The 24757-nt window shown below is 44.0% G+C and overlaps 1 protein-coding gene across 1 annotated transcript; it reads right to left on the minus strand.

Moving 5' to 3' along the window:
• Positions 1–6386: 6386 nt before the first annotated feature.
• FRS3 (fibroblast growth factor receptor substrate 3) lies at positions 6387–22347 on the minus strand. Its single transcript, XM_016431063.2, has 7 exons — positions 22216–22347; positions 19520–19663; positions 18425–18513; positions 16912–17098; positions 12783–12944; positions 10754–10911; positions 6387–10271 (listed from the first exon to the last, which is right to left on the minus strand). Exons 3-7 carry the CDS (start codon positions 18488–18490, stop codon positions 9318–9320), a joined length of 1527 nt encoding a protein of 508 aa, XP_016286549.2. The 5' UTR covers positions 18491–18513; positions 19520–19663; positions 22216–22347; the 3' UTR covers positions 6387–9317.
• Positions 22348–24757: the final 2410 nt, after the last annotated feature.

Raw genomic sequence — 24757 nt, forward strand, 5'->3', positions numbered from 1 at the left:
AATGGCTCCCTTGCTCTCTTTTTCCATGTGCGAGGCTGATGAGCTCTCTTGTTTCTCTAGCCTTTTATTTTCCTTTCGCTTAAAGTTTTATTATTAATAAATCTTATAAATATAACACTTGGAGTATTGGATATTAATTTTTTAAATCTACACAACCAAGACATAGAGAACATTAAAAGATGTAAAACAGATAGCTTTAACTACATTAAATTTAAAAGGTTTTGCACAAACAAAAGCAATGCAACCAAGATTAGAAGGGAAACAATAAACTGGGAAAATTTTCTTAAAGCAACTGTCTTTGACAAAGACCTCGTTTCTCAAATATAGAGGTATAAGTCAAATTATAAAGACACAAGACATTCCCTAAATGATAAATGGTCAAGAGATATGAACAGGCAGTCCTCAAATAAAGATATTAATACTATCTTTAGTCATATAAAAATACTCCAAATCATTATTAATTAGAGAAATGCAAATTAAAACAACTCTAAGATACCACGTCACATATGAGCCATACATTGGCTCATATAACAAAAAAGGAACATGCTAAATATTGGAGATGTGGGAAAATTGGGACACTAATATACTATTGGTGGAGCTGTGAATTGATATAATTGTTCTGAAGAAAAATTTGGAGCTATGCCCAAAGGGCCATACATATCTTTTGACTCAGCAGTACCACTACCATGTCTGTATGTCAAGGTCATCAAAAACAGAGAGAAAAGATCTACTTGTACAAAAATATTTATAGCAGTCCTTTATGTGGTGGCAATGAATTAGAAACTGAAGGGATGCACATCAATTGGGGAATAGCTGAACAGGTTGTGGCACATGATTGTAATGGAATTCTATCATCCATAAAAAATGACAAATAGGATGACCACTTAAAAAATTTGATGGGATGAAAAGTGAAGTGAGCAAAACCAGGAGAATATTGTACACAGGAATAGCAATAATGTACAATAATCAACTATGGATGAGTTAAATATTATCAATGATTCAAGGATCCAAGACAACCCCAAAGGACTTATGATGAAAAAGGCTTGAAGGAACTGATAGAGGCTGAATGCAGATTGGAGGACACCATTTTTCACTTCATTTCCTTCATGAGTTTTTTCTAGTATGTGATATGTATCTTCTTTTACAACATGATGAACATGGAAATATGTATTGCATGATAGCACATGTATAACCTATAACATATTGACTGCCGTCTTGGGGAGAGGGAAGGGGTTGGAAAGAGAGATAAGCTATGAATCACAAAATGTCAAAAATCTGGGGGAAATTTTTTAAAAAAATAATAGCACCTATTCTGCCCCACCTCCCCATTGGTGTGAAGATCAAATGAGATAATATTAGTTAAGCAATTAGCACAGTCACTGGCACATCTGTTGTTAATTTTTAGTCAATTAATGATGTCAAGCTCTTCATGACCCCATTTGGACTTTTCTTGGCAAACTTACTGGAATGGTTTGCCATGGACTTCTCCAGTTCATTTTAAAGATGAGGAACTGAGGCAAGCAGGTTGAAGTGTCCAGGGTTACACAGCTAGTGAGTATCTGAGGCCAGATTTGAATTTGAGTCCTCCTGACTTCAGGTCCATGACTCTATACACTTTACCACCTAGCTGTCCACCTGGCACATAGTAGTAGTCTCTCGGTAACCAAGGATGACAATTGTCTTTGTGTGCTTTCATCTATGATAGATGAGTGTGCACAAAGACACTTGTGCGTGAATGAGATTTAAGTGGAAAAGTCGATGCACAGAGACAGTCCCACTCTCTCGGCGTTGGAAGCCTGGGTCCAGTGGCACGAAAAGTTGATACACCTGGAGACTTCCTCAGCTGCATTGGATGGCCATGTTGTCTTTTGGGCTCCAACACGCCCTAAGCACTCCACAGTGCTTTGCTGCGTCGCCCTCTCAGCCGTTGAACCTTCTTATTGGTTTCTTCCATCTGTTCAGCTGAAGCAGTCTTCACATGCTGGGTGAGCAAAGCCCTGGTTCACCAAGGGTCGACGACCCGATGGCTAACCTCACAAGGTTTAGCCAGCCTGTCAAAGCTGTTGCCCCGAGTGTGGCCACGGCCGTATGCTAGCAACTACTGGAATCCATAAGTGAGAGCTGGGTGTCAGGTGGGGGTCAGAGGCTGGAGAGCTGCCCTAAGAGGGCACATAGTAGGTGCTTAATATACATTTACACAGGGTATCCAAAAAGTCTTAGCATGGTTTTAAGCTTTAATAACTTAAACAAGCTCAGTAGCTCATAAGGCAAATGAGTGATGTTATTAAGATAGATCAAAGTTAATGAATAGCCTGAGATACTGGATCCATCCTATTCTTACATCAAGCTTCACTGATTCATTCTGTCACTTAATGTCCCTGAATCTCATATTCTACGTACCTACGTACCTTTTTGAAAACAGGAGGCAGTGTAGGGGGAGTAAAGGGCACTGAATTGCTATTCAGAGGACCTAGGTTTGCATCCTGGCACTGAACCTGGAGTTGGGATGGCCTGGATTTGAATCCTACCTTTGATATTATTTACTAGTCATGTAGTAAAGTCACTTAACACAATGTAGGAAAGTCACTTAAGGCAAGTCACTTAACCTCTTTAGGTCTCAGTATCCTCATCTACAAAATGAAGGGGAGGAACTCAGTGATCTCTGGTTCCTTCCAGCTCTGAATCTTTTTTTCCAAGGATCCTTTTTAATCCTTATTTTTCTCAACCTTAAAACAAGAAGGTTGGATTAGATGGCCTCACAGGTCCCTTCCAGCTCTATATCCAGGATCTTGACCCTCCAACGTTTATCTTTTTTTTCTTTTTAATTAATTTGTTGGTTAATCAACATTCCCAAGTGTCTCCCTCCCTCCCCTCCCTGTACTACAGGAGGTATCATTTGACAAAAACATATGCATATGGAAACTGTTTCTCATGTTTCTGTTTCTCCCTTCTTTATCTGGAGGTAGATATTCATAAGTCATTCTTCATCCAAAATTTATCCTTAATGTCTTGGTGACTATAACTTCTTACAGATCATGAACCAAGCAAGGTATAATAGAATGTATCTCTAGGAGCATTTCTGGAATGTGTCTCTAGAGCGAGGACTTCATTCCAAACCCCAGCATGAACCTATTCCCCTTGAGACCTTGGAAAAGTCACTTAGTGTCCCTGAATCTCATATTCTACGTACCTAAAAGCAAGGGGTTGGAATACATGGCAGCATTAGGTCCTTTTCTGTCCTAAACTAATGAGCCTAAGGGGTCTAGCAACAGTTAACAGTGTCCTCCAGAGGACCCTACGTAGCTCACTGGGCTGGAAGAGACCTTGAATTCATTTTTATAGATGAAGATAAGATAGTGATATCCAGAAAGAGGAAGAAATTTGCCCAAGCCATGAAGCATTTGTGTACCAGTCACATTAGTGCCAAGTATCAGGAATACAAAAAGATGAAAATAACTCTCTGCCCTCAGGGAGCTCACAATCAGATGAGGGAGACAACATGAAAGTACTATGTACAAAAAAAAAGATATAGATGGCATAAATTGGAGATAATATCCTAGGCAGGGTACAGATTATTGCAGAAGATCAGGAAGATGGCAAATAGCTAAGTCAGGATCTGAACCTAGATTCTTCTGACTCCAAAGCTGATGCTCCTTCCACTAGACTTCATTGTCTTCAAGGTCACGCCTACCCAAAACACTTTGGACTTCATGTTCCCTTACCTAAAGAAGAGGAGGGATTCGAGAGGACCTGCTACATGCAGAACTAGAGGGGACTGTGTTAGTGCAAGGCTTGAAAAATAAGTCAGGGTGGGAGAAGAGGAGGGGAAGTATGTAAGCCACCTGCCTGTCTTCTCTTGCAGAGGTTGGTTTTAATTAGACTGGTTCAATATATAATTAACACAACCAAGGCTGTCATCCTGATGCTCTAGGGTCCTGGAATTCACAATGGAGCACCTGAATCAAGGCCTCAAGGGATCTACCTCCTACATCTTCTCTCTCTCTCTCTCTCTCTCTCTCTCTCTCTCTCTCTCTCACTCACTCACTCTAAGACAAAGAAAGGAGGTGTGGGGTAATAAGAGGAAGCAGGGGTTGTTCGGTTGTCTCTGATTCTTCCTGACCCTTTTGGAGGTTTTCTTGGCAGATACTGGAGTAGTTTACCACTTCCTTTTCCAGCTAATTTTACTGGGGCTGGGTGTCTGCAAATGCCTCAGATCCGAATTTGAACTCGGGAAGATGAGTCCTCCTGACTCCAGGCCCCCAGCTCTGTCCACTGTCCTACTCAGCTGCAGGATGGGGCAAAGTTAAGTGAGAACATGTCTTTACGCTTCTGGGTCATCTTGAAAAGTATTGCCTTCAGTTGCAAGCCTTGGACCAGTACCTTGCAATCCTATTAGCTCCCAGTTGTACAGCTCTTCAAGTTTTACAAAGTCCTTCCTTCTTCATAGTCATATATCCCTCTTACTTCACAGATTAGGAAATAGGCTCCTCCAACTAGAAAGTAGCATTGCTGGAACCTGAATCTAGATCTATATATTAAACTAAAGACACTAGCCTCAGTTTTCTCATCTGTCAAGTGGGGATAAAAATCTCTTGCCTACTTCCCTGGCTTGTTGTAAGGATCAAATGAGATAAGAGAGCTTTGAAAAGTCGTGTTTATACAGAGGCTAGATGTTATTGTTGCTATGGAGTGGGCTTGCAGGACCAGGGCCCCTCCTGGTCCAATAACAAAGGTCAGCTCTGAACAGGAAGCTGCATCCTTTCCTCTCTTGGGGCATGGCCCAGGGGCTAGGCTGGGCAGTCAACCATCCTGTTTCTAAAAGAGAGTACTGGGCAATTGGCAAACACAGATGATGATGGTGATGATGGTGGTGGTTATAGTGGTGATGAAGGAAAAATTACTTCCATCATGAAACCACACCCTAGCTTATCTGCAGAACCTCCTGGTAGCTGGAGCCAGATTGCTGAATTAAAAACATCCCTGATGGGGAGTATTCAGCCCTGCCCCTTCCCAGGACCAGAAAGGCCAGGTACTACTCCCACCTCCTTTCCTCAAGAAACAAAATTGAAGTCCCAGACACTCTTTTCGAGAAACCCTTTCTCAAGGATGGATTAATTGTATAAGGAGGTAGTTACTATACAGAAGAAGTCAAGGGAGAAGAGGAAGGATTTTCCCCTACGTACCCTGATCCCTCTTGGGATACCATCATTTGTGCTATTGAGGAATATGTCACAGACCCTCCTTCCCTGCCCCTCCCCACCCCAACATCTAAAGAGAAAGTTCAGAGCTCTGATGAGAAGAGAATTATCCAAGAGCCTTTGGGGGTAACCCAGATTCTGGTTTCACTTCTCCAAAGAAGTTGCAGCAAGTTAGTTTAAAAACAACAACAAGCAGCGTTTGTGCAGTTTTGCATTACATAAAACAATTTCACAATTTTTGTCCTATTTGATGTCCCCAACCTCCCCACACAATCATGTGAGGGAACCAGGAATTGGTATTCTCATTTTATAGATGAGGAAACTGAGGCAGTAAGATTGAAAAGATGTCAGTGAACTCTTTAGATTCAAGAACCACCTTCTACATGAAAATCTTCCCATTCCCCCTCTAGTAACTAGTGCCTTCTTGCTCCCCAAATTAACTTCTATTATTTTGTTTTTACCACATATATACAGCATGTTTCCCCTAATGTCAGTTCCTCAAGGACTTCTGCATCCCCAGCACCTGGCATAAAATAAGGATTTAATAAATGCTGTTTATTACCTATCTACCAGTCTGAGGCTTATCCCATAATACTTTGCCATCTACTCCATCTCATCTGAACTAAGAGGCCACCACCATTCCTGCCCCTCCCAGTAGAAAGGGAGCCAGGGCCCAGAAATGCCCCCAAAGGAAGGCCATCTAAGTCACCGCCTTACCACTGTTATGTCAGGAAATGAAATCCATCCATCCTTCCATATATGACCCGCCCTATAAAAACAAAATCACACCCGGAATGGCAACCTTAGCAGCGAGGCCAGGCCTGAGAGAGGAAAAGGAGGGAGATGGACTTGATTCCAGGAACCATAGCAGGTCCCCAGATAATGGGCCTCACACATCCTGTTATGTGTCCGTACCCTGTTAACTCTTGTCACTAACAGTCATAGGCAATGCCCAAGGTCACTAGGAAGGTGGTTTAGGTGTCATGGTTATAACTGTCACTCCTATTTCTCTAGGCCTTTGCAATTTGCTAACACCTTTCCTTACAACTACATAGGGGTTCCAGAGCACAGATACAGTTATCCACATTTTACAGATGAGGAAACAGGAGGTTGGAGGAGAAAACAATAGGTCCAGAGGCACACAGCTTGTACATTTAGAGGATTTAAAGCTCGAAGGGAATTTAGAAATCTAGTCCAACTCCTTTATTTTACAGATAAAGAAACTGAGATTCAGAGATGGAATTTACAGAATGATGGACCACAGAATTGGGACTGGTAGGGACATTTAATGTCATTGAGTCCAATCCCTTCATTTTGCAGATGAGGAAACTGAGGCTGAGAGAAGTTATATGAGTTGTCCAGGATAAATTGTCCAACTAGTAAGGGTCTGAGGTAGGAATTGAACTCAGGTCTCCATGACTCCAAGTCCAGTGCTCTATCCACTTAGCCACCCGTTGCCTCTAACTTGCCCCAAATCACATGAGTGATAATGGCTCACGTTTCTATGGCACTTTGAACAGTTAACAAAGCACTTGCCTCACAACACTGAGGTAATAGTGCAAATACTGTCCCTATATTCATACGAGGAAACTGAGGTCTTGTGAAGTGACTTAAGCAGTGTCTCTCAGGTAATAAATGTCAAAAATGGGACTAAACCCAGGTCCCCTGATAGCAAAACCAAAGCTCTTCCCATAAAGCCAAGCAAGAAGCAGCAGAGCCAGCATTCAAATACAGATCATCTGACTCTGTTACATTGAGGTCCCTCTTGAAATAGGCCAAGCTCACAGCCAAGTCTTCCCATTGGAATGCATCGCCATTTTTCAGCTGGGAAGAACAGCAGTCATGATTTGGGAGAGGGCCCACAGTCAGACTGGGATTCAACAGGTCCTCTCACTGTCCTTGTTGGGTGCATCTGGTGTTCCTCTGTTAGCCACTTCTTCATCACTGAGGATGGTTTGGGCTTCTCTTTAGCTCAGTTGGAGAGGTAAGGTAGTTTAGTGGAGATGTCACTGGGCTTGGTTGGAGGCAGGAGACTGGAGTTCCTATCCTGGCTCTGATGGTTACTGGCCACATGGAGGCCACTTCCATCCCTCTAGGTCTTCTTTGCCCCATTTGCATAATGGCAATGGTGGCCACTTTCACAAAGCTCTGCTAAGGAGAGCATTTTGGCAAGCCTAAAGCCTTCTAGAAATAGGAACTCAGTCATTATCACAGTTCAAGCATTGTGGGAAAACTGAGACACAAAGAGGGGCAGGAGATGACTATGCTGTCCTATTACTCCCATTCAGGCACTCAACTGCTTAAACTAGTGCTTGTGCTTATTGATTAGCCCCTCCAAGCTTAACTAGCTCCTGTTGCTTTATTCCATGCACCATCCCATTTATTTTCATTGGTTCCACACAAATTGTTTCAATTTGGTCTAATTTAAATCGCGGGGCAATCAATTGTTTCAGTTCTCCATTTCCAAAATTCAGCCAATCATAAACATTGTATTTCTATAGACACCCATTTTAAACCTTTTACAAATACAGAAAGAATACCCCATATCAATACCGATGGAACATGAGACAAAGCCTGTCTTACAGTAGTCTCAGTGATAGGTAATAGCATTTCAACCTTAAACCAATCATGCAGGTAATCTGGCATGGCCACCAGAATAAAAAATATGGGATTAGAGAAATATAATACCAGAATCCCATATTTGTAGTATTAACAGGCTCTATTACAGATAACACTGGCTCTTCAATTGGCTTTGCCCAGTAGAAACAAAAACTGTTCCTTTAATAGGAGTAGAGCTATATGGGGCCTTGGGGTCATCTAGTCCATTCTTCCTTCCTCGCATTCCATTTTACAGAAGGGAAACTGAGGCCCAGAGATGAGAAGTGACCTTGGTCACCCAGGCAGTAACAGAGTCTGCATTTGAACCCAGGCTCCAAGTCCAAATTCAGTGCTCTTCCGACCACATCATAGTGCTGCCACCGCTCTGACCCTGGTAAAATAGGAAGGACTGCATAAGACAAATGTTGGGGAAGGAGTGGCTTTGTCCAAAGGGAAACAGAGGATATCTTCCTCACTAGAATGCTATTCCTACCTTAATCTGGCCTCACCCACAGCCCTCTTCAAGGCTTTGCTTCCAGGCCCAGTGGCTGATGTGTATTTGTATTTGTATTACTGGCTCTCCTACACAGCTTCTATTTTGTACTGACTTATTTTAAGCATGTTGTGCCCCTCCCTCTGCCCTCCCCTTTAAAGGAAGTGTATGTTTCAGTTTTGCTTTGTATCTCCAGTACCTGGCACACAGTAGGCACTTAACAAATGCTTGTTCTATTGAACTACATACAAGGTCATACAAGTCAAACTGGGATTCCCTTTGTCTACCCAGGGTCCCAGTTGTTATCCTGCTAGTCAGACTTTAATGGGACAGAATATCTGGGCAACTTCTGGGCCAGGATCCCTCAAGAGAAGAATAAAAATGGTCATAGCCCTTAAGACACAACCTGGGCTTCCTGGAATAGCCTCCCTTCAAGAGCCTAGCCCTCCAGGCCTGACCAGAGGAGAGACATTCCCAATTCCATCCCTTCCCCAAAAAGGAACTTCAACACAAGGGTGACATCATCCACAGAGTCAGGATTTAAAAATAATAATAATTAATAAATATGTTAAATAACATTTAAAACAATAAATAGAAAAATAAACTGATAAATAAAAGTACAAAATGTTTCCAAACTGCAACAACAACAAAAAAGACAAATGGACAGACAGACACCTAATTGAGTAGCTTCAAATGTGATCACAAATGATCTTTCACAGTTCACAGCTTTGCTCCTTCCTCTCCCAAGTGCCTAGGAAGGAAGATCCTTCTCAGAAGGCTGGTTCCAGGAGACCCCAAACCCAGTAGTAAGTATCTTGGTGAACCCCAGCATGCATCAGGGCACGATGCTTCCTGCCCCAGGACCCTCCAGCAAAGCAGCAGCAAACCCTCTACAGGGGAAGTTAAGAAAAATGGATCAAGGAACTGGGAGTGGGAACCAATGGCTGAAATCTCCTTGGAAAGAGACTGAAGAGGAAGAGGAGGACCATGGGAAGGCACACTCTAGGCCATGATGAGTGGGCCTTTCCCTACAGTGGCAGGTCAGTACTGTTGTGGCGGGTTTTCCGGGAAGTGCCATCATCTCTGGGCAGTGCCCTTTGCAGGCTAGACATTGCTGCAGTCTTTTTAAGGTCAATCACAGCATAGGAATCTGACCGGCGGGTGGGGTGGGCAGAGGACACTGGAGGACGCTGAGCTGGGGGGCTCTGATGCTCCTTGGGACGGTCCCCAGCCCAGCCCTTCAGTTCCACCTGAATGTAATTTAGCTGTCGTGGTGGTTCTGGGCCCGGCCGGCGGAAATCAAAGTTGAATACCCGGGGAGAGCCCCGGCGGCGGGACAGTGGCACAGGGAAGTTGATGTGACTTCGGGGGGCAGCCCGAGCATTGATGTAATTTTGGAGTGGGGTCTCATCCTCATCACCACCATCAGGGTAGCCATTAGAGGAAGGGGTCAGCCCATCCCTGGAGTCCCCATCATCCTCATCTCCTGGCTGGTGAGCCTGGCTCTCCCACACAGGTGGCAGTGAGGGCAGGTTCTCATAGTGGAGTAGGGCCGCCCGCCGCTGTGAGAAGCCGTTCCAGCTCAGCTCCTCTTGGCTCAGTCTCCAGCTTCCCCCACGGGGCAGCCCCCCACCAGTGAGGTTCTCATAGGTACACTTGGGCTGGGCCAGACACTCAGTGGGGCATTCGTTGTTGTTGTTGTGAGCTGGTCCACCCTGTCGGCCAGAGCAGAGGGGACCCCCACATTCTGACCCGGGGCTGCCACAATAACCCTGGCACTTCACCACATGACGAAGACTGGAGCTTGGGTCCAGGACAAACTTCACCTGACCTGGCTGTAGGAACACCTTGGGATCTCGGCTATCTAGGACACAGCTTCGAGCCCTTGAAGGGAAGGCTGCCCGACCCTCAGGCAAGGGCTGGAGGCAGCGGCGGCCCCTTCTGTCTTCCTCATTTCCAGGTGTGTTGACATAGGTGTGGGACTGTGGAGAAAAGTAGTTGCATGAAACCAGGGACAGTCAGAAGAGGCCAAAGGCAAAAAAGGAATTTTCCCAAAGAAAAAGAACTGTGATCCAATCATGTCTGAATACATAATTTCATCAGGATAGGGAACTCATAGGTAAGGGAGCTCCCTCCACAGATGTAAGATGGCATCCTCTCTTATTCTGCAACATTTCATCTTAGAAAGTTTCCTCGAGTGCTGAGAGCCTAAGTGACTTGACCACAATCACACCGTAATATGTGCTGGAGGTGGGATTTGACCCCAGACCTACACAATTTGGGGAGAATGAGAGGCACCAAAAACCAGAGGGAAGAGGGAAGGACTGGGATCAGAAAGAGAAAGTGATGGCATCTTCTCTAATCCTAAACCCTTCCATAAAGTGTCCTCCCTTCCTCTACCACCCCCACCCCTCCCACTGCTGATGACCCCAAAACAGGAATATAGCTGCCAGTCAGCACTCACCTGCTCCTCGGGGGCAATAAGGGCATGGGTGGACTCTTCTCCAAGGGAAGAGTGTCGCAAGCTGCTCATAGAGGCAGGGCGAGGGGTGGAGTATGACGGACCATCTGCAGGGAAGCTGGGGAAGCCATTGGAGAAGCCAGATACAGTGTAGCCCAGAGCTAGAAGAAGGAAGAGGCCACACCAAGGTTAGAGCTCGATGAAACCATGAGTCATTTCCTAGACAAGCAGTCCTCCCTGAGTAAAGAACCATCTCCCACTGCTGGATGTTAGTGTTCCTCACACAGGCTCCAATCAGTTTCAAAGTTGTCAGTTGCTCCCTGTTACTCCCACTTTAATTTCAAACTCTGCTTCATGCTCAGAGCATCTGCTGCACTGCCCCAGCTTGTCAGCTTCTTATTCTTTCTACAAATTCTATGATCCAATCTAACTGTGGGACTCCTATCTCCAGAATAGACTTGAACTTTCCAGTTCCTATGCCTTTGCTCATGCTTCTTTTCCTTCTCCCAACAATGTCTACCCCCCCATATTTACCTGTTGAACTTACCTTTACTTTCTTTTTTTAACCCTTACCTTCCGTCTTGGAGTCAATACTGTGTATTGGCTCCAAGGCAGAAGAGTGGTAAGAGCTAGGCAATGGGGGTCAAGTGACTTGTCCAGGGTCACACAGCTGGGAAGTGTCTGAGGCCAGATTTGAACCTAGGACCTCGTCTCTAGGCCTGGCTCTCAATCCATTGAGCTACCCAGCTGCCCCCCCCCCCCTTACTTTTTAAAGCTCTCCCAAGCCCACCTTGTACATGAAGCCCTCCCCAATTGTCCCAGCTCAGAATGATCTCTTTCTTCCTTGTTGCTAAAACAAGGGTCACTAATCCTACACACACTAGGCACTTTGGGGGTAGGACAGGATCTGCGATTTCATTAGCAAAAAGAAATCTCAGTGAGGAAATTCTCAATAACATCCATCTATCATGATATGGCAACTTCTAGCCATACAAGAATTGCCAGGAACAGAGAGGTCCAGTGATTTGCTAAAGGCCAGAGCCCAGAGATGGACTCCGAAGGTGGGGCTCAGATCTTCCTGATTCTAAGGCCAGATCTCCATCAGGCTATCTCACTTAAGAATGCTTAATAATGGATCAAGTGAATGGCTACACTACATTTACAGGGTATTTCCCACTGTGACACACACTCACACAGACACACACACACACACACACACACACACACACACCCCTTGTCTTTTAGTGAGCTTGTCATAAGCACTTAGCACAATGCCTGGTCCACAGTAGGTACTTAATAAATGTTTAATGATGAACTGATTCAGGATGGGTCGGCACAAATTTTTCACACTGAAAGGAAATTCTTGGTTTTGTCTATTCTGAATTTACACTTGTGAAAGGGAATCTTTTATTCTCTTTACCTAGTTGGAGATAATTTTTTTTTGTTAATAACTTAAGTACCCCTACTTAGTACCTCACTAGATTATGAAGAAAGGATTAACTCTTCTTTGTCTACCTTTTGATTGAATCAACAAAAGCTTGAACTAGGTGGAAGAGCTTGAAAACCACTTAGAAAATTCACACTCTCAGAAACTCAATCAGTCAGGAAACTGTGAACCCTTTTGATGAGAATTTACCCCTCCAGGTGAGAAGTGGATCCCACAGACACTGCTGTCCTTGGTAGTGTCTAGTTTGCTAGTGTCAATTTGGAGACTGTGATTGGCCCCTATGAAGAGGGGAAGGAACAAGAAGCCATCATAAAAGGCTCTGAATTTCTGGGGCTAAAAAGTCAGCTTCAAGAAGGAAGTGGGCTTCAAGAAAAAAGTTGGCCTCACAAGTCATCTTCAGCTCAATTCATCATCTTGACCTACCTTAGGGAACTTACGTGAGTGAATAGCTGTCTTTCCTTTCCTGTCTTCTGCCCTACACAACCTTAAGGAAAAACTACTGCTTTTCCCAGGCTTCCTGCAGCTTCATCCCCTCCCATACCCCTTCCATAAAGCACCTAGGTGAGGGGGTGAGGATGGCCTCACCATTGGCAGCATGGGGAGTCTGTGGCAGGCCCATTTCAGCAGAATGGCTGCTTCTGGTGACAACAACTGGCTCTTCCATCACGCTGATGCTGTTGCACTGCATGAGATCCTGCAGGAGGTTGAAAAGCTCCTCAGCCCGAGAGCACTTGAATGCAAAGATGCCTGTCAAAGGAGTAAAAGAGGGTGCATTACTTGTGGCTGTGTAACTCCGGATACATCACTTAATTTCCTTGCACCTCGGTTTCTTCACTTAAAACATGGGAACACATGACCTGCCTTAAAGTGTTATTGTAAAGGAAACACTCACTGTACTTTCACAAGTCAAAGTCAAGTCCCTGGGATTCTGCTCCACTGACTGCAGATAGCAACTCAGCTCTAACTTACAACTTTGGAGAGGTACCTGAGGCTCAGAAAAAATCAGTGAAGGGTTTTCCTCACTATAAGCCCATCACCTCGCTAATCACCACACTAGCCTCTAGTCAATCTTAAAAGCTTTCTTTAATGTGAGCTAGTAAGGGCGACTCCCTGGACCTCTGCTGCTTTCCAGAAAATTCTGGGCCATGGAAGGAACAGGTTAATTCCAAAGAAGTTTCCATAACACACGCTGAGTATGGAGTTCAGTATATTTTCAATGTAAACCAGGGGTCTTTAACTTGAGGTGTGTGGAAAGACTTTAGGAAGTATATGTACTTGGATGGGGAAAAAAATTATGCCTTTTTCTTCAGCAGCATTTGCTTTTCTCTTCAATCCTCGGTATTTTATTTTATACATTTAAAAACATTCTGAAGAGTTCACAATTCACCAGAGTACCCAAATAGTCCATGACATAGAAAAGATGAACTCCTGATGTAGACAATAGGACTACAAACTCCTTGCATCATAACAACATGGCATCTGAATACTGCTCTCCCTACACATACCACCTCCAACCCCAAATCAGTCAGTGTTCCTAGGGATTAGTCCTAGAAAGTATCACCTACAACTCTGAAGATCTAGTAACCATGACACCCTGATACCTAATGAGTTCTCATCTCCAAATCATAGCAATAATCAATACCCGAGCCCTCCTAGGGAAAGAGGATACACAAAATACTGAATATTTATTTGTTCTGAATGTTATGTCATTTTCACTGGGGCAGAGAGTGGGGAGAGAAGAAATAAAATCAGGCAGAAAAAGTTTATCAGTTGATATTTGCCCAACCTCAATACCTCTTGACTTCTTACCTAATGGGCCTAATCAATAAGCACTGAGTGGGCCCCTACATAATACTTTCTCCATTGTACCAGTTGTCTCCCAGCTCTGCCAAGCACCTCTCATAGCTAGAGGACTATCAGAAATCAGAAAGGGGAGTAGAGAGGAAAACACTCCTTAACCTGGGCAGCTAGCACCTCTCTAACTGACCACTTTATCCAGTGGAAGAAAACGTTCTCCCTCCCTCCACACTACACTCAATCCAAAACATAGGCTTGGGCTTGCAAACAAGCCTAGAAGTCACCTAGTCAGACTTTGTCATTTTAGTTTCCATAGGAGATAATGGTTTATTTACATTATGATGTCCCAAAAGAAGGTGTTTGGGGTTTGTAAAAACCTAGTATTGCCTCCCCTGCAACCATTTTCTTTTGCTTGCTGCCCATGACCTAGGGTCAGTTTGGCCTCTTCCCCACGAGATGCCTATGGGGACTCCACCCAGTCCCTACTTCCTCTTTCCATCCAGACTTTCTTTCTTTTGCCATTTAGAGGCACTTTATTTTACAAAGGAAAAAAAAAGGACAAGAGAAAGAACCTACAAGATAAGAGAGAGAGAGAGAGAGAGAGAGAGAGAGAGAGAGAGAGAGAGAGAGAGAGAGAGAGAGAGAGAGAGCAAGAGCCTAAACTCTTTCCAGGGGTCTTTCTATTGTGCCCTGTTGCCTAGTAATTTCTCCCTAATCTTCCAAGGCTACTAAAAGTCAACTACCTCCTCTAGGAAAACCTCTCTATCCTAGAATGACTTCTCCCCCCTCTTGTCTTAATGCAACTCCTAAAGCATATGGCAAGGAAGCTTAGATCTCTCTCACTGACAGATGTGGCCCTCTCACTTCCCCAGAGATGTGGAGGTAGTTTGGAATTTGACTGTTTTTCTCAAGGGGAAATTAAGGAATACCAACATGATCACAGCCTGGGACTGAGGCAAACCAACTCAAGGAGTGATCCAGACAAAGTCAAAGAAATGACCTAAAGGTAGGAAATAAGTCAATTTATCACTCACTGTTGAACCCCAAAGCTTTAATGCACTACAAAAGTAACTGTGAAATAACATCTTGAGTCTCTTTGTGCCAGTGTTCTAAAAGAGAGAAGCCCAAGGTGGAGTGGAGACTCCACTAGTAACTCCATTAATGAAGGGAATTCAGTGAGGAATCCCCTTCTTCCAATGGAGATCAACAACTGTTCTACAAGGTAGTTCTACAAGTTCTACAAGTGTTAGAGAGGTACCTGCGGCACAAACAGTTTCAGTGATTTGTCCAGGGTGATGTAGTCAATCAAAGGTGTCAGAGGTACAGTGGAGGCCTATCCAACTGGTAAGATGTTACCACAGCTTATACATAGTGAACCTGAGTCATCTTCATATGTCACAAAGTAGCAACAGAAGAGGGATTGGGACAACAAATTTAGAGCAGGAAGAGTAAACTTAGTTCACTTAGTTCAATCCCCTTCACCATATAGAAAGGGAAACTGAGTGCTAGAAAGGTGAAGAGAATGGTCAAGGTCACCCAAAGGGAGTAAATAGCAGAGGCAGAATTTGAACTTGGATCTTTGGACTCCAGAGTTGGTTCTCTTTCCATTACACGACCCCACTTTATTCAGTGCAGTCCTTGCACACAACACAATGAACATATTGCCAAACATTCCCCCCAAACAATTTTTTGGGTACCCTGAAAATATTTTTAAAAGACGCACCAAACCTCAGATCTACCTAGTGTCCAAACTAGATAAGCAATCTTACAAAGGGGAGATGGGACACCCAAAAGCTGGTCTTCCAGGAGAGGAAAAGAAAGCCTCCTTCAATTTCATCAAGCAGGAGGTCATTACCTGGAGTCTAGGTGCTTGGCATTTTTTGTTTAAATAGAAAAACCTGGGAAGACTTATATGAATTGATACAAAGTGAAATAAAGAACATCAAGAGAACATTGTACACAGTAACAGCAATATTGTACCAACAGGATCAGCTGGGAAAGACTTAGCTATTCTGATCAATACAATGATCCAAGACAATTAGCAAAGGACCAATGATGAAAAATGCTATCTACCACTAAAAAGAAAATGCATGAACTCCAAGTATTAAGTTCAGACTTTTTTAAAACTTTAATTTTAGTTTTTGTATTTAGTATAGTATTTTCTTTTGCAATATGGCCAATGTAAAAATATTTTGCAAGACCTCACATATATAAATGAAATCGGGATCTCAAAGTTTAAAAAGTTATTTCTTAAAAAAAATTTTTTACATGTAATTGGGAAATATTCAATAAAACAAAAAAGTTTTTTAATATTTTGATAACCATATTTGAATATTCACTTCCTTTAATCTTATGTACTTTACCCATTTAAAAACATTCTTCTAAGAAGGGGTTCCTAGGCTTCACTAGCCCACAAAAGGGGTCCATGATACAAAAAAGGATAAGAAGCTGAAAGAGAACTGTATCCCCTGACAATTTCCTCTCTCTTGGGCCCCTACACCTCCAGCCCCTTACCACTGCTGCTCTCTGCTGAGAGGTCATAGGACAATCTTATGACTGATCAGTTACACCCACCCAACAGCAGTCCCTACTCCCTCCCAGAGTCTACCATTCCCTGTCACTCAAAGCCAGGATGAGAACCCAGGCCCTTTGACTTCCAAGTCAGTGCCTTTCCTACTATATCATGTAGTTGGCCTTTAAACTACTTTTTGTCTTTAACATGCTGACATAAACTAGGACCTTTCATTGAGCCATGCGGAAGGGGCACTGTGACAGCTCTGATCTTTATTCCCATACCTCTGCAGACATGTGGCCTACCTCAGCTAGGGTCCCCAGGTCCCAGGTCCTGGGTCCAGGAGAAGCAGGCCAGGAACAGAAATGTGCCCATGCAGCCATGAGAAGAGAGGCTGGTGCTCACCCTGTCCTGTCTGGCAGCGTCGGCCACTCTCAAAGGAGAAGAGGTTGGAGTCGAAGCCGTAGCGCCGCAGGCAGAGGTAGGGCCACCGCACAGCATCACGCCTGTGGAGGTGCAGCACCAGCTCCCTCTGAGTCAGCTCCATCACCCCAGAGCCCAGCTCCATCCCCTCATCATCCACGTTTATTACCTGGGTGTCAAGGGAAAGATCAAGATGAGGGAGCATGGAAGGAGTCAGTCACCAGAACAAAGGAGGAAGCAATCAAGGGCTCATGGAGAGCTAAGGACCAATTTTGGGACTTAGAACAGAAAGGAACCTTAAAATATCACACCACAGTGGGCAACCAGGTACTGGGTAGCTCAGTGGATTGAGAGCCAGGCCTAGAGGTGGGAGGTCCTAGGTTCAAATCTGGCCTCAGAAACTTCCCAGCTGTGTGACCCTGGACAAGTCATTTGACCCCCATTACCTAGCCCTCACCATTCTTCTGCCTTGGAACCAATATATAGTATTGATTCCAAGATGGAAGGTAAGGGTTTAACAAAAAAAAAAAGAGAAAGTTCTATCCCTAGCTACGACTGATTCAATATGTGACCCGGGGCAAATTACTTCCTCTCTTTGGTCTTAGTTTCCCCTTCTATAAAATAAGTGTCTTGGACTAAATTATCTTTAAGATCATCTCCAGCTCTGATTATCTATGTTTTTAGTATGGAATTTTGCCAAAATTCCATAAAAAAGAATGAACAGTAGATTTGGAACCAGAGACTGGGTTCAAATCTTAACTGTTTTACCTATTACCTGTATAACTATGACCCTAACACAACTTTTGGGGGCCTGTTTCTTTCTCTTGTAACATTAAGAGTCTGGATGAGATTTTTTTCTAAAGGCTCTTCCAATGATAACATTCTGTGATTCTAGGATCCTGAGCCTCAGTCTTCACATGTCTCACACCTGGGCACTGCCAGGATGCAGGATGGCAATTCAGAGATGGTCAAGACAAAACTAGAGAAGTATTGTCTATCTTCTCCTTTTTCCTCCCCAAAGCTGAACTCCTTTGAGACAAGGGCTCCCTCTTCAGATGGGTAGTAAAGCAAATCCTAACTTCAACAGACAATAGGAATGGGAAGGGGGCTCCTCCTAGAGGTAGAAGGGAGTTCCTTGTTTCATATACAGCCAACAACAGACACTTTTTTTTTTAAATAACCCTTACCTTCCATCTTAGAGAATTAATACTAAGAACTGGTTTCAAGTCAGAAGAGTAGTGAGGGTTAGGCAATAAGGGTTAAGTGACTTACTAGGGTCACATAGCTAAGAAGCGTCTAAGACCAGATTTGAATCCTGGACCTCCTCTCTCTGGGCCTGGCTCTTTGCCCAGTCATTTCCTTTTGAGGAGCTAAACTGACTCCTTTCAAATCATGCCTTGACCTGAAAAACCTCCACTGCTGGTCCAAAAGGATCCCAGGAATGAGAGGAGGTAAGTGAAGGAGGAGGAGAAAGGGTGGTAAGGAGGATGAGTACCTTGAATTTTGTGGGATGGTTGTTTGGTATACTGTCTCTGTAGAGGCAGCCAAGGCAGCTTCCCATGATGTCAGAACAGCTGGTCAGTCCTAGGAGGAAAATGTAGAGCACAAGCTGTAAGCAGAGTCCCAGAATAAACTCTGCTCCTGGCTATGGAATCCTAAAAAGCATTGTAGTGAAATCTGAATTTTCTGAGAGGTTAAGTGGCTCAACCAAAAGTCACAGAGCCAGAATCTATCAAAGGTCAGACTTGAACTTAGGCCTACTAGCCTCCAGGACTAGTTCTCTATCCAATGGAGAGAGCTCTACCAAGCAGAAAAAAAAAAAGATTTGGAAGTCTGGATCCTGTTCTTATTTGTTCACACCTACCTGCTTTGTTTTATTCATTTCTTTCTGCCCCATGAGATTTGGGCACTAGACTACCCTGCTGCTTCCTGCCCATCCTGCCCTATGGGCCTAGCTATGGGTCAGAGGAAATTCTCATGGAGCAGACCCCACTTCTCATTCCTTACTTGACTTCTAGGATAGGAAGGTCCAGGTTAAATGTAGCAAATATATTAGATCTCATAAACAGTGGAAAAAGTCAAAGAGGAGGCAAGTTGGAAGAGGCCACTTCTTCCATGAAATCTTCCCTGAAATGCTCATCTGAAAGTGAAATTAGCTCTTAATTTTCTCACCTATACCTCTTCTCTTCCCTAATAAACTATCTCTTTGTATCCTAATCATTTACATACATATTCCTCTTTTCCTTCCATTAGAAGAGAAGGCCCATGCAAGCATATCTATAGCTAAAACATCTTTGGATTCCCAGGGCCTAGCACAATACCCTGCACCCCCCCCCCCCCCCCGCCCCAACACAGTACATAAGAAATTTTTAATGAATTGAACTATAATGTAAACTCAAGCCCAGAATGACACTAGAATGGGTTAAACCAAAGGAATAGACAAGTGAGGGCCTTGAACTCAAAATTAGCAGGTCACTGGCAGATAAGAAATCACATTTCTGTGCTGACATTCCCCCTAGCTCCAACCCAAAATCTTGAGAATAAGGCACAACCCCCTCCCTACCCCTTTATCCCCTAACCCACTTCTTACCTCACCCAGGCCATTGGGGAGCTGACCATGGGAAGGGACGGGAGAGGACTCCCACTTTATCCCCACAATCCTCAGTGGGGAATCATGGTAGCCATCTTGCAGAGATGTCACCCAGGCTCCATCTGGGAAAGGCCCAGAGTTCACCTGGTAAGAGACAGGACAGCAGTTTCAAAGACTTTTCATCCCTGACCCAGAGGCTATAACTGTCAAGAAAACTACCTTGCTGTCTGCTCCCATATTTGCCAGTGGGAATAGAATTATCTCTAAAGATAAGAAAAAATAAGGCCACCACATCTGCTCCAAGTCCCAAAGACTACTAGAAGTAGGAAGGGTAGGGAAAGGGAGAGAAATGCCCTCCCACAAATCCAACTTCTCTGAAGCCCCTCTGAATCTTATTCCTATGAAAACCATCATATCTATTTAACACATTCAACATTTTAAAGAACTTTTGCAAGACAGGTAAGGTAATATTTACTGCTTATGAATAGACTTTTTATGAATAGACTTTTCCTTTCGGTCCCATTTTCTGGAGCCCTATAAAGGTATTCCCTTATTTGGGATCTTGTAGTGCATGGGTCCTCTTACCACAGGACTAAAGGTATATCTGAATCTCAGAGCATACAAACCCTACAGGTCTGTAAGGGAATAGGTATTTATGTAGAATATATATGTGTCTAGTATTGTGCCAAGTACTTTCTAAAAGCATTATCTCATTTGGTCCTTATAACAACCCTGAGAAGTAATTCCTATTATTATCATCCCAATTTTACAATTGAGTTAACTGAGGCAAACAAGCAAAGTTCCTTGCCCAAGGTCACAGAACTGGTGTCTGAAACTGGATTTGAACTTAGGTCTTCCTGACTCCAGAAAAAGGCCATTTGAATGGAAGGAAGGGAAAATAGCCCCCAAACCCTCAGTCTGCTGAAATCGCACCCTCCTGTTTCATCAGTTTCTAACAAAACAGAGCCTTAAGGGATATTAAAATTTTTATAGCTCAAGCTAAATATACTTTGTAACATTGTTTCAAAAAAGAAAATTGAGAGTGGGCAAAAAACTTCCTCAAGGTCACACAATGATGGTAACAGTTAGGATTTGAAACAACACAAATTTACAAGAAATACTTTGTTTTTCTAGGTCAATTTCATTTTTAAGCTCCAATTCTTAACAATAACAAATACGCTTTTAGATTATTTTGTTCTGAGACAAACTTTGCCTATGCCCAACTGTCTCCTGCAAATTCTAGTCAACCTACCTGGTACCTCCCAAGAACTCTTTTGCCCCAGAAAAATCAGGACTGTTACATCACACTTGCCAGGCAAGGTGACCAAGGGTCCCTTTCAGTGGTAACATGCTACTAGAAAGAGCACAAGCCTGGGAATCAGGGGACTGAGGTTTGAGTCCTTGCCTTGACTAGCTTAGAGAAGTTACTTTTCTTCTCTAGGCCCCAGTCTATTGTTGGGCGAGTTTGTCTATTCCAACTCTAACATTCTAGGGTCTCTTCTAGCCCTATCACTTTATGTTGTTTTCTAGCATTCCACGTTCTAAGGTCCATTTCAGCCCTCCAACCTTCTAAGCTCTGCTCTCCAACATTCTATTCAAAGGTGGAGGTGTCAAACATACTAGTGGTCAGAATCAATTAAAATGCAATTAGGAAACATTTAACAAAATAAATAAAAATATGATAAAAATAAACATTATTTTATAACTAAATATGTGGCCCATAGGGAATTTATGGGTGATTCAGTAACCTCTCTTCTATTTGAGTTTGACACTGTTTTAAGGTATATTCCAGTTCTGGCATTCTAAGCTCTATGTCCTAACATTCTTCGTTCTGAGGTCCCTTCCAGCTCTGCCATTCTTTGTTCTAATGCACTGAGTTCTAAGGTCCCTTCCAACTCTGCCATTCTACACCTGTTCTAATATTCTATATTCTATGGGCCTTTCCAGTTCTACCATCCATTATCTACCATCCGCTGTACCAACTAATTCTGCTGTTTTCCGTCTGCTCTAATATTCTAAGGTCCTTTCCAGCCCTGACAACCATGCTGTCTACTCTATCACTCTGTTTTAAGGTCCTTTCCAAGGCTGGCAGCCCCTGCTCTGCGATCATCCTGAGCTTTAGGACTCCTCCAGGTCTGGCACACCCTGCTCTGCTCTATCATCTTGAGCTCTAGGCCTGCCCCCCCCCCCCCCCAGGCCTGGCAGCCCCAGCTCTATTCTATCATACTTAAGCCCACTCCAGGCCTGACAGCCCCTGCTCTGCTCTATCTTAAGCCCCTCCAGCCCGGCCCTGCTGGCCTCAGTCTCCAAGCCTCCTTGTCCCTTTCCTGGCAGGAAGGGATTCCACTCGGAGGCAAGACAAATGGGGGAGATGGCAGGCCCGCTGGATGCCTGCAGCTACCGTGGTGCCAGCCCAGCTCTGGCCAGGCCAGAGCCCGGAGTTGGAAAAGCGAATAGGGGAGAGGGTCGTTCATGGAGATGAGGAGCTGGGGGTAGGGGAAGGTGCTCCCCGCATCAGGGCCTGCAAGGATCCCCGCAAGGCCTGGAGGGTGGGGTGTCGGGGGCGGGTCCTTCCTCCCTCCACGGCCTCGGAGCCCAGGCCCGGCTCCTCCACAACTCCGGGCCAAGGGCAGCTGCTCGAGGGCGGTGAGGAAGAAGAGGAGGGGTCGCCCGGCACGGCGCGGCCCCGGACTCACATCGCCCTGCAGTCCAGGCGGTGCCAGAGGCCCCGCTCTCGGCTCCTGGGTCGGGTCGGGTCCGGTTCCAACGCCGGCCCCCGCCCCGCCCCTCCCTCCGCAGCTGCTGCCGCCGCCGCTGCCGCTGCCGCCGTCGCCGCCGCCGCCGCCGCCTTCAATGCCGCAGCTGCCGGGGTCAGAGGCCGTTCCAACCGTACCAACGAGACGCGCGCGTTCGGCCCGAGGTGCAGAGAGTGGAGCGCAGCCTGGAAGGTCTCCCCCTAGAGGACGTGACAGCAGTTGCAGGGACCGAGAAGCTCAGGAAGCCGGCAGAGGGCGTTCCACGTCGAGCAAACCAACCACTAATAAGAGGTACATTAATTGCGTTTATATTGCTTTTTAAAGTTGGAAGAGTGCCTTACAAATATTACTTTATATTTACTACGATATCCCCATTTTACAGAATGTTATTGCAAGGGGGAAATAAGGTAGTTAAGTGGATAAAGAGCCAGGCTTGGAGACAAGAGATCTTGGGTTCAAATGTGCTCTCAGACACTTCCTAACTATGACCCTGGGCAAGTCACTTAACCCTCATTACCCCAGCCCTTACTGCTCTTCTGCCTTGGAACCCATATGCAGTATTAATTCTAAGAGGGAAATTAAAAGTGTTGACTTGAAAAAAAAAAACACGGAACTATTAAAATAGTCAGAAAAACCAAGTCTTTAATCAGGAAAGATATAGGTTCCATACTGTGCCGCTACACAGAGCCCAGCGCCGAGAACTTTACAGAGCCTACCTCCTGGGAATCTGGGAACGTATCCCTGGGAGGATCACTGCCTAGGTGAAGGCTTTGAAGAACAATAAAATTTGGGGAAATTATATACCTTTGGGGGAACTAAGGGACCAGGAAGTATGATTGACATTACCAAGACTACAAGGAAATGGGAGTGTCCATACTACATTGACTGGATACAATCAGGTTAGGGAAAGGAACCTTAGCCTGGGGCTGGGGTATTAGGGAGTGTCTTAATTACAATAGATATTAAAAGGATGGTCTCGGCTCTGGAGTTGGTCTTCTGGGGTAGGATCTCTGATACCATGGGGAAGACTTCTAAGACTAAAAGGGTATTTAGCATCTGCTTAATTAATTAGGTGGCTAGCCCCACTTAAGCTGGGATAATAAAATGCTTTAAGGATTGTTTCCTCTGAAATGGCGAGTCTAAGACCTAAAGGCGAATTCTCTGGAGAACCTAGACAAACTTGGGGTCCCCAGCTTTCAAGTTGACCAGGGTTTTTAAAAATGTGTTGTGGCAATACTGCCCAAACTGACGTGGTAGCTGTGTGAATGGAGAGAGGGCAAATAGAAGAGATATTGTGAAGGTGGAAATGGCAAGGTTTTATAACAGATTGGACTTGTGGTATGAGAAAGTAAGTACCTAGGAGAAGCAGCTAATCAGTAATGTCAAATGTTGCTGAAGGACTAGAAGATAAAGTTTTTTTTTTTTTTTAAGGAAGTTAAATGGGGTCATTGGTAACAGAAAAACAGATTTACTTGAATAAGGAGTTGAGGTTAAGAAGAATGAGATTGAGAGATTAAAGAGGTCCTGGTGTCTTTGATGAAAACAGGGAAATTTGAGAGATAAATTTAGGAATATATAGAAACCAACAAAGTCCACAAATACACACTTTTAGAACTATTAAGAAGGAAATTTTCCTAGAATCTTGATCTAAAGCCTTTGGACTAATCTAAATGAGAAATGTTTATCAATCTTTTCCTATCAATTCAAAACAATGTCAGCCACAGAAATCTTTTATGGTCATTCTTTTCAAAGGTCTAACCAATTTCTAACCCAATCCCATCCCTCTTTTCTGATTAGCTGCCAAAAGAAATGGTTAAGAGATTAGAGTTGTGATCTGTCTGAAAGAAAGATCCTTTTATCTCAGTCAGTGATGAATCTTGGATTCACTGAATAAAAAGGAGAATTTTTTGAGGGAGTTGTTGCAGAGGGATTGAATGGTTTCAGGAAAATGATTCTCTAGGGCAGCTGTTCTTAAAAAGTGGTTGGGAGGCAGTGGATAGAGAGCCAATCCTGGAGCTGAGAGAATCTGGGTTCAAATTTTCAGACAGTTCCAAGCTATGTGACAACTCCTTTTGGCTTGCCCTAGTCCTTCTGTTTTAGCTTAGTTACTAAAACAGTGTCAACTTTGTTTACAGAATCCCCAAATTTGCCTCTCTTCTCGGGGGGAATTAGTTTTGCAGTAAGTTTCTGACTGACCTAGTCTTAGATTGAACAATAAACCTTAAAGTACCCAATTGTCTTAGTTTAGATAGAATTAGTAGATATAATCAAACCTTAAGTACTCTTTTGTCTTAGGAGTTTCTCCCATTGTATCATAGGCCTCTCTCAGGTTGTCCAGCCTTCAGTTGGAATAATTCTTCACTTATATATATATAATGACCATAACCATTGTAAAGCATCAGCCTCTCCCTGGTAGTCTCCTCCTTCTTTTGGGTTCATTATAAAACTGGTCAATTGAACCTTCCTGTCCTTTATTTCCCAT

Source organism: Monodelphis domestica, chromosome 2 (genome assembly GCF_027887165.1).
Source record: "Monodelphis domestica isolate mMonDom1 chromosome 2, mMonDom1.pri, whole genome shotgun sequence".
Taxonomy (NCBI): Eukaryota; Metazoa; Chordata; class Mammalia; order Didelphimorphia; family Didelphidae; genus Monodelphis; species Monodelphis domestica.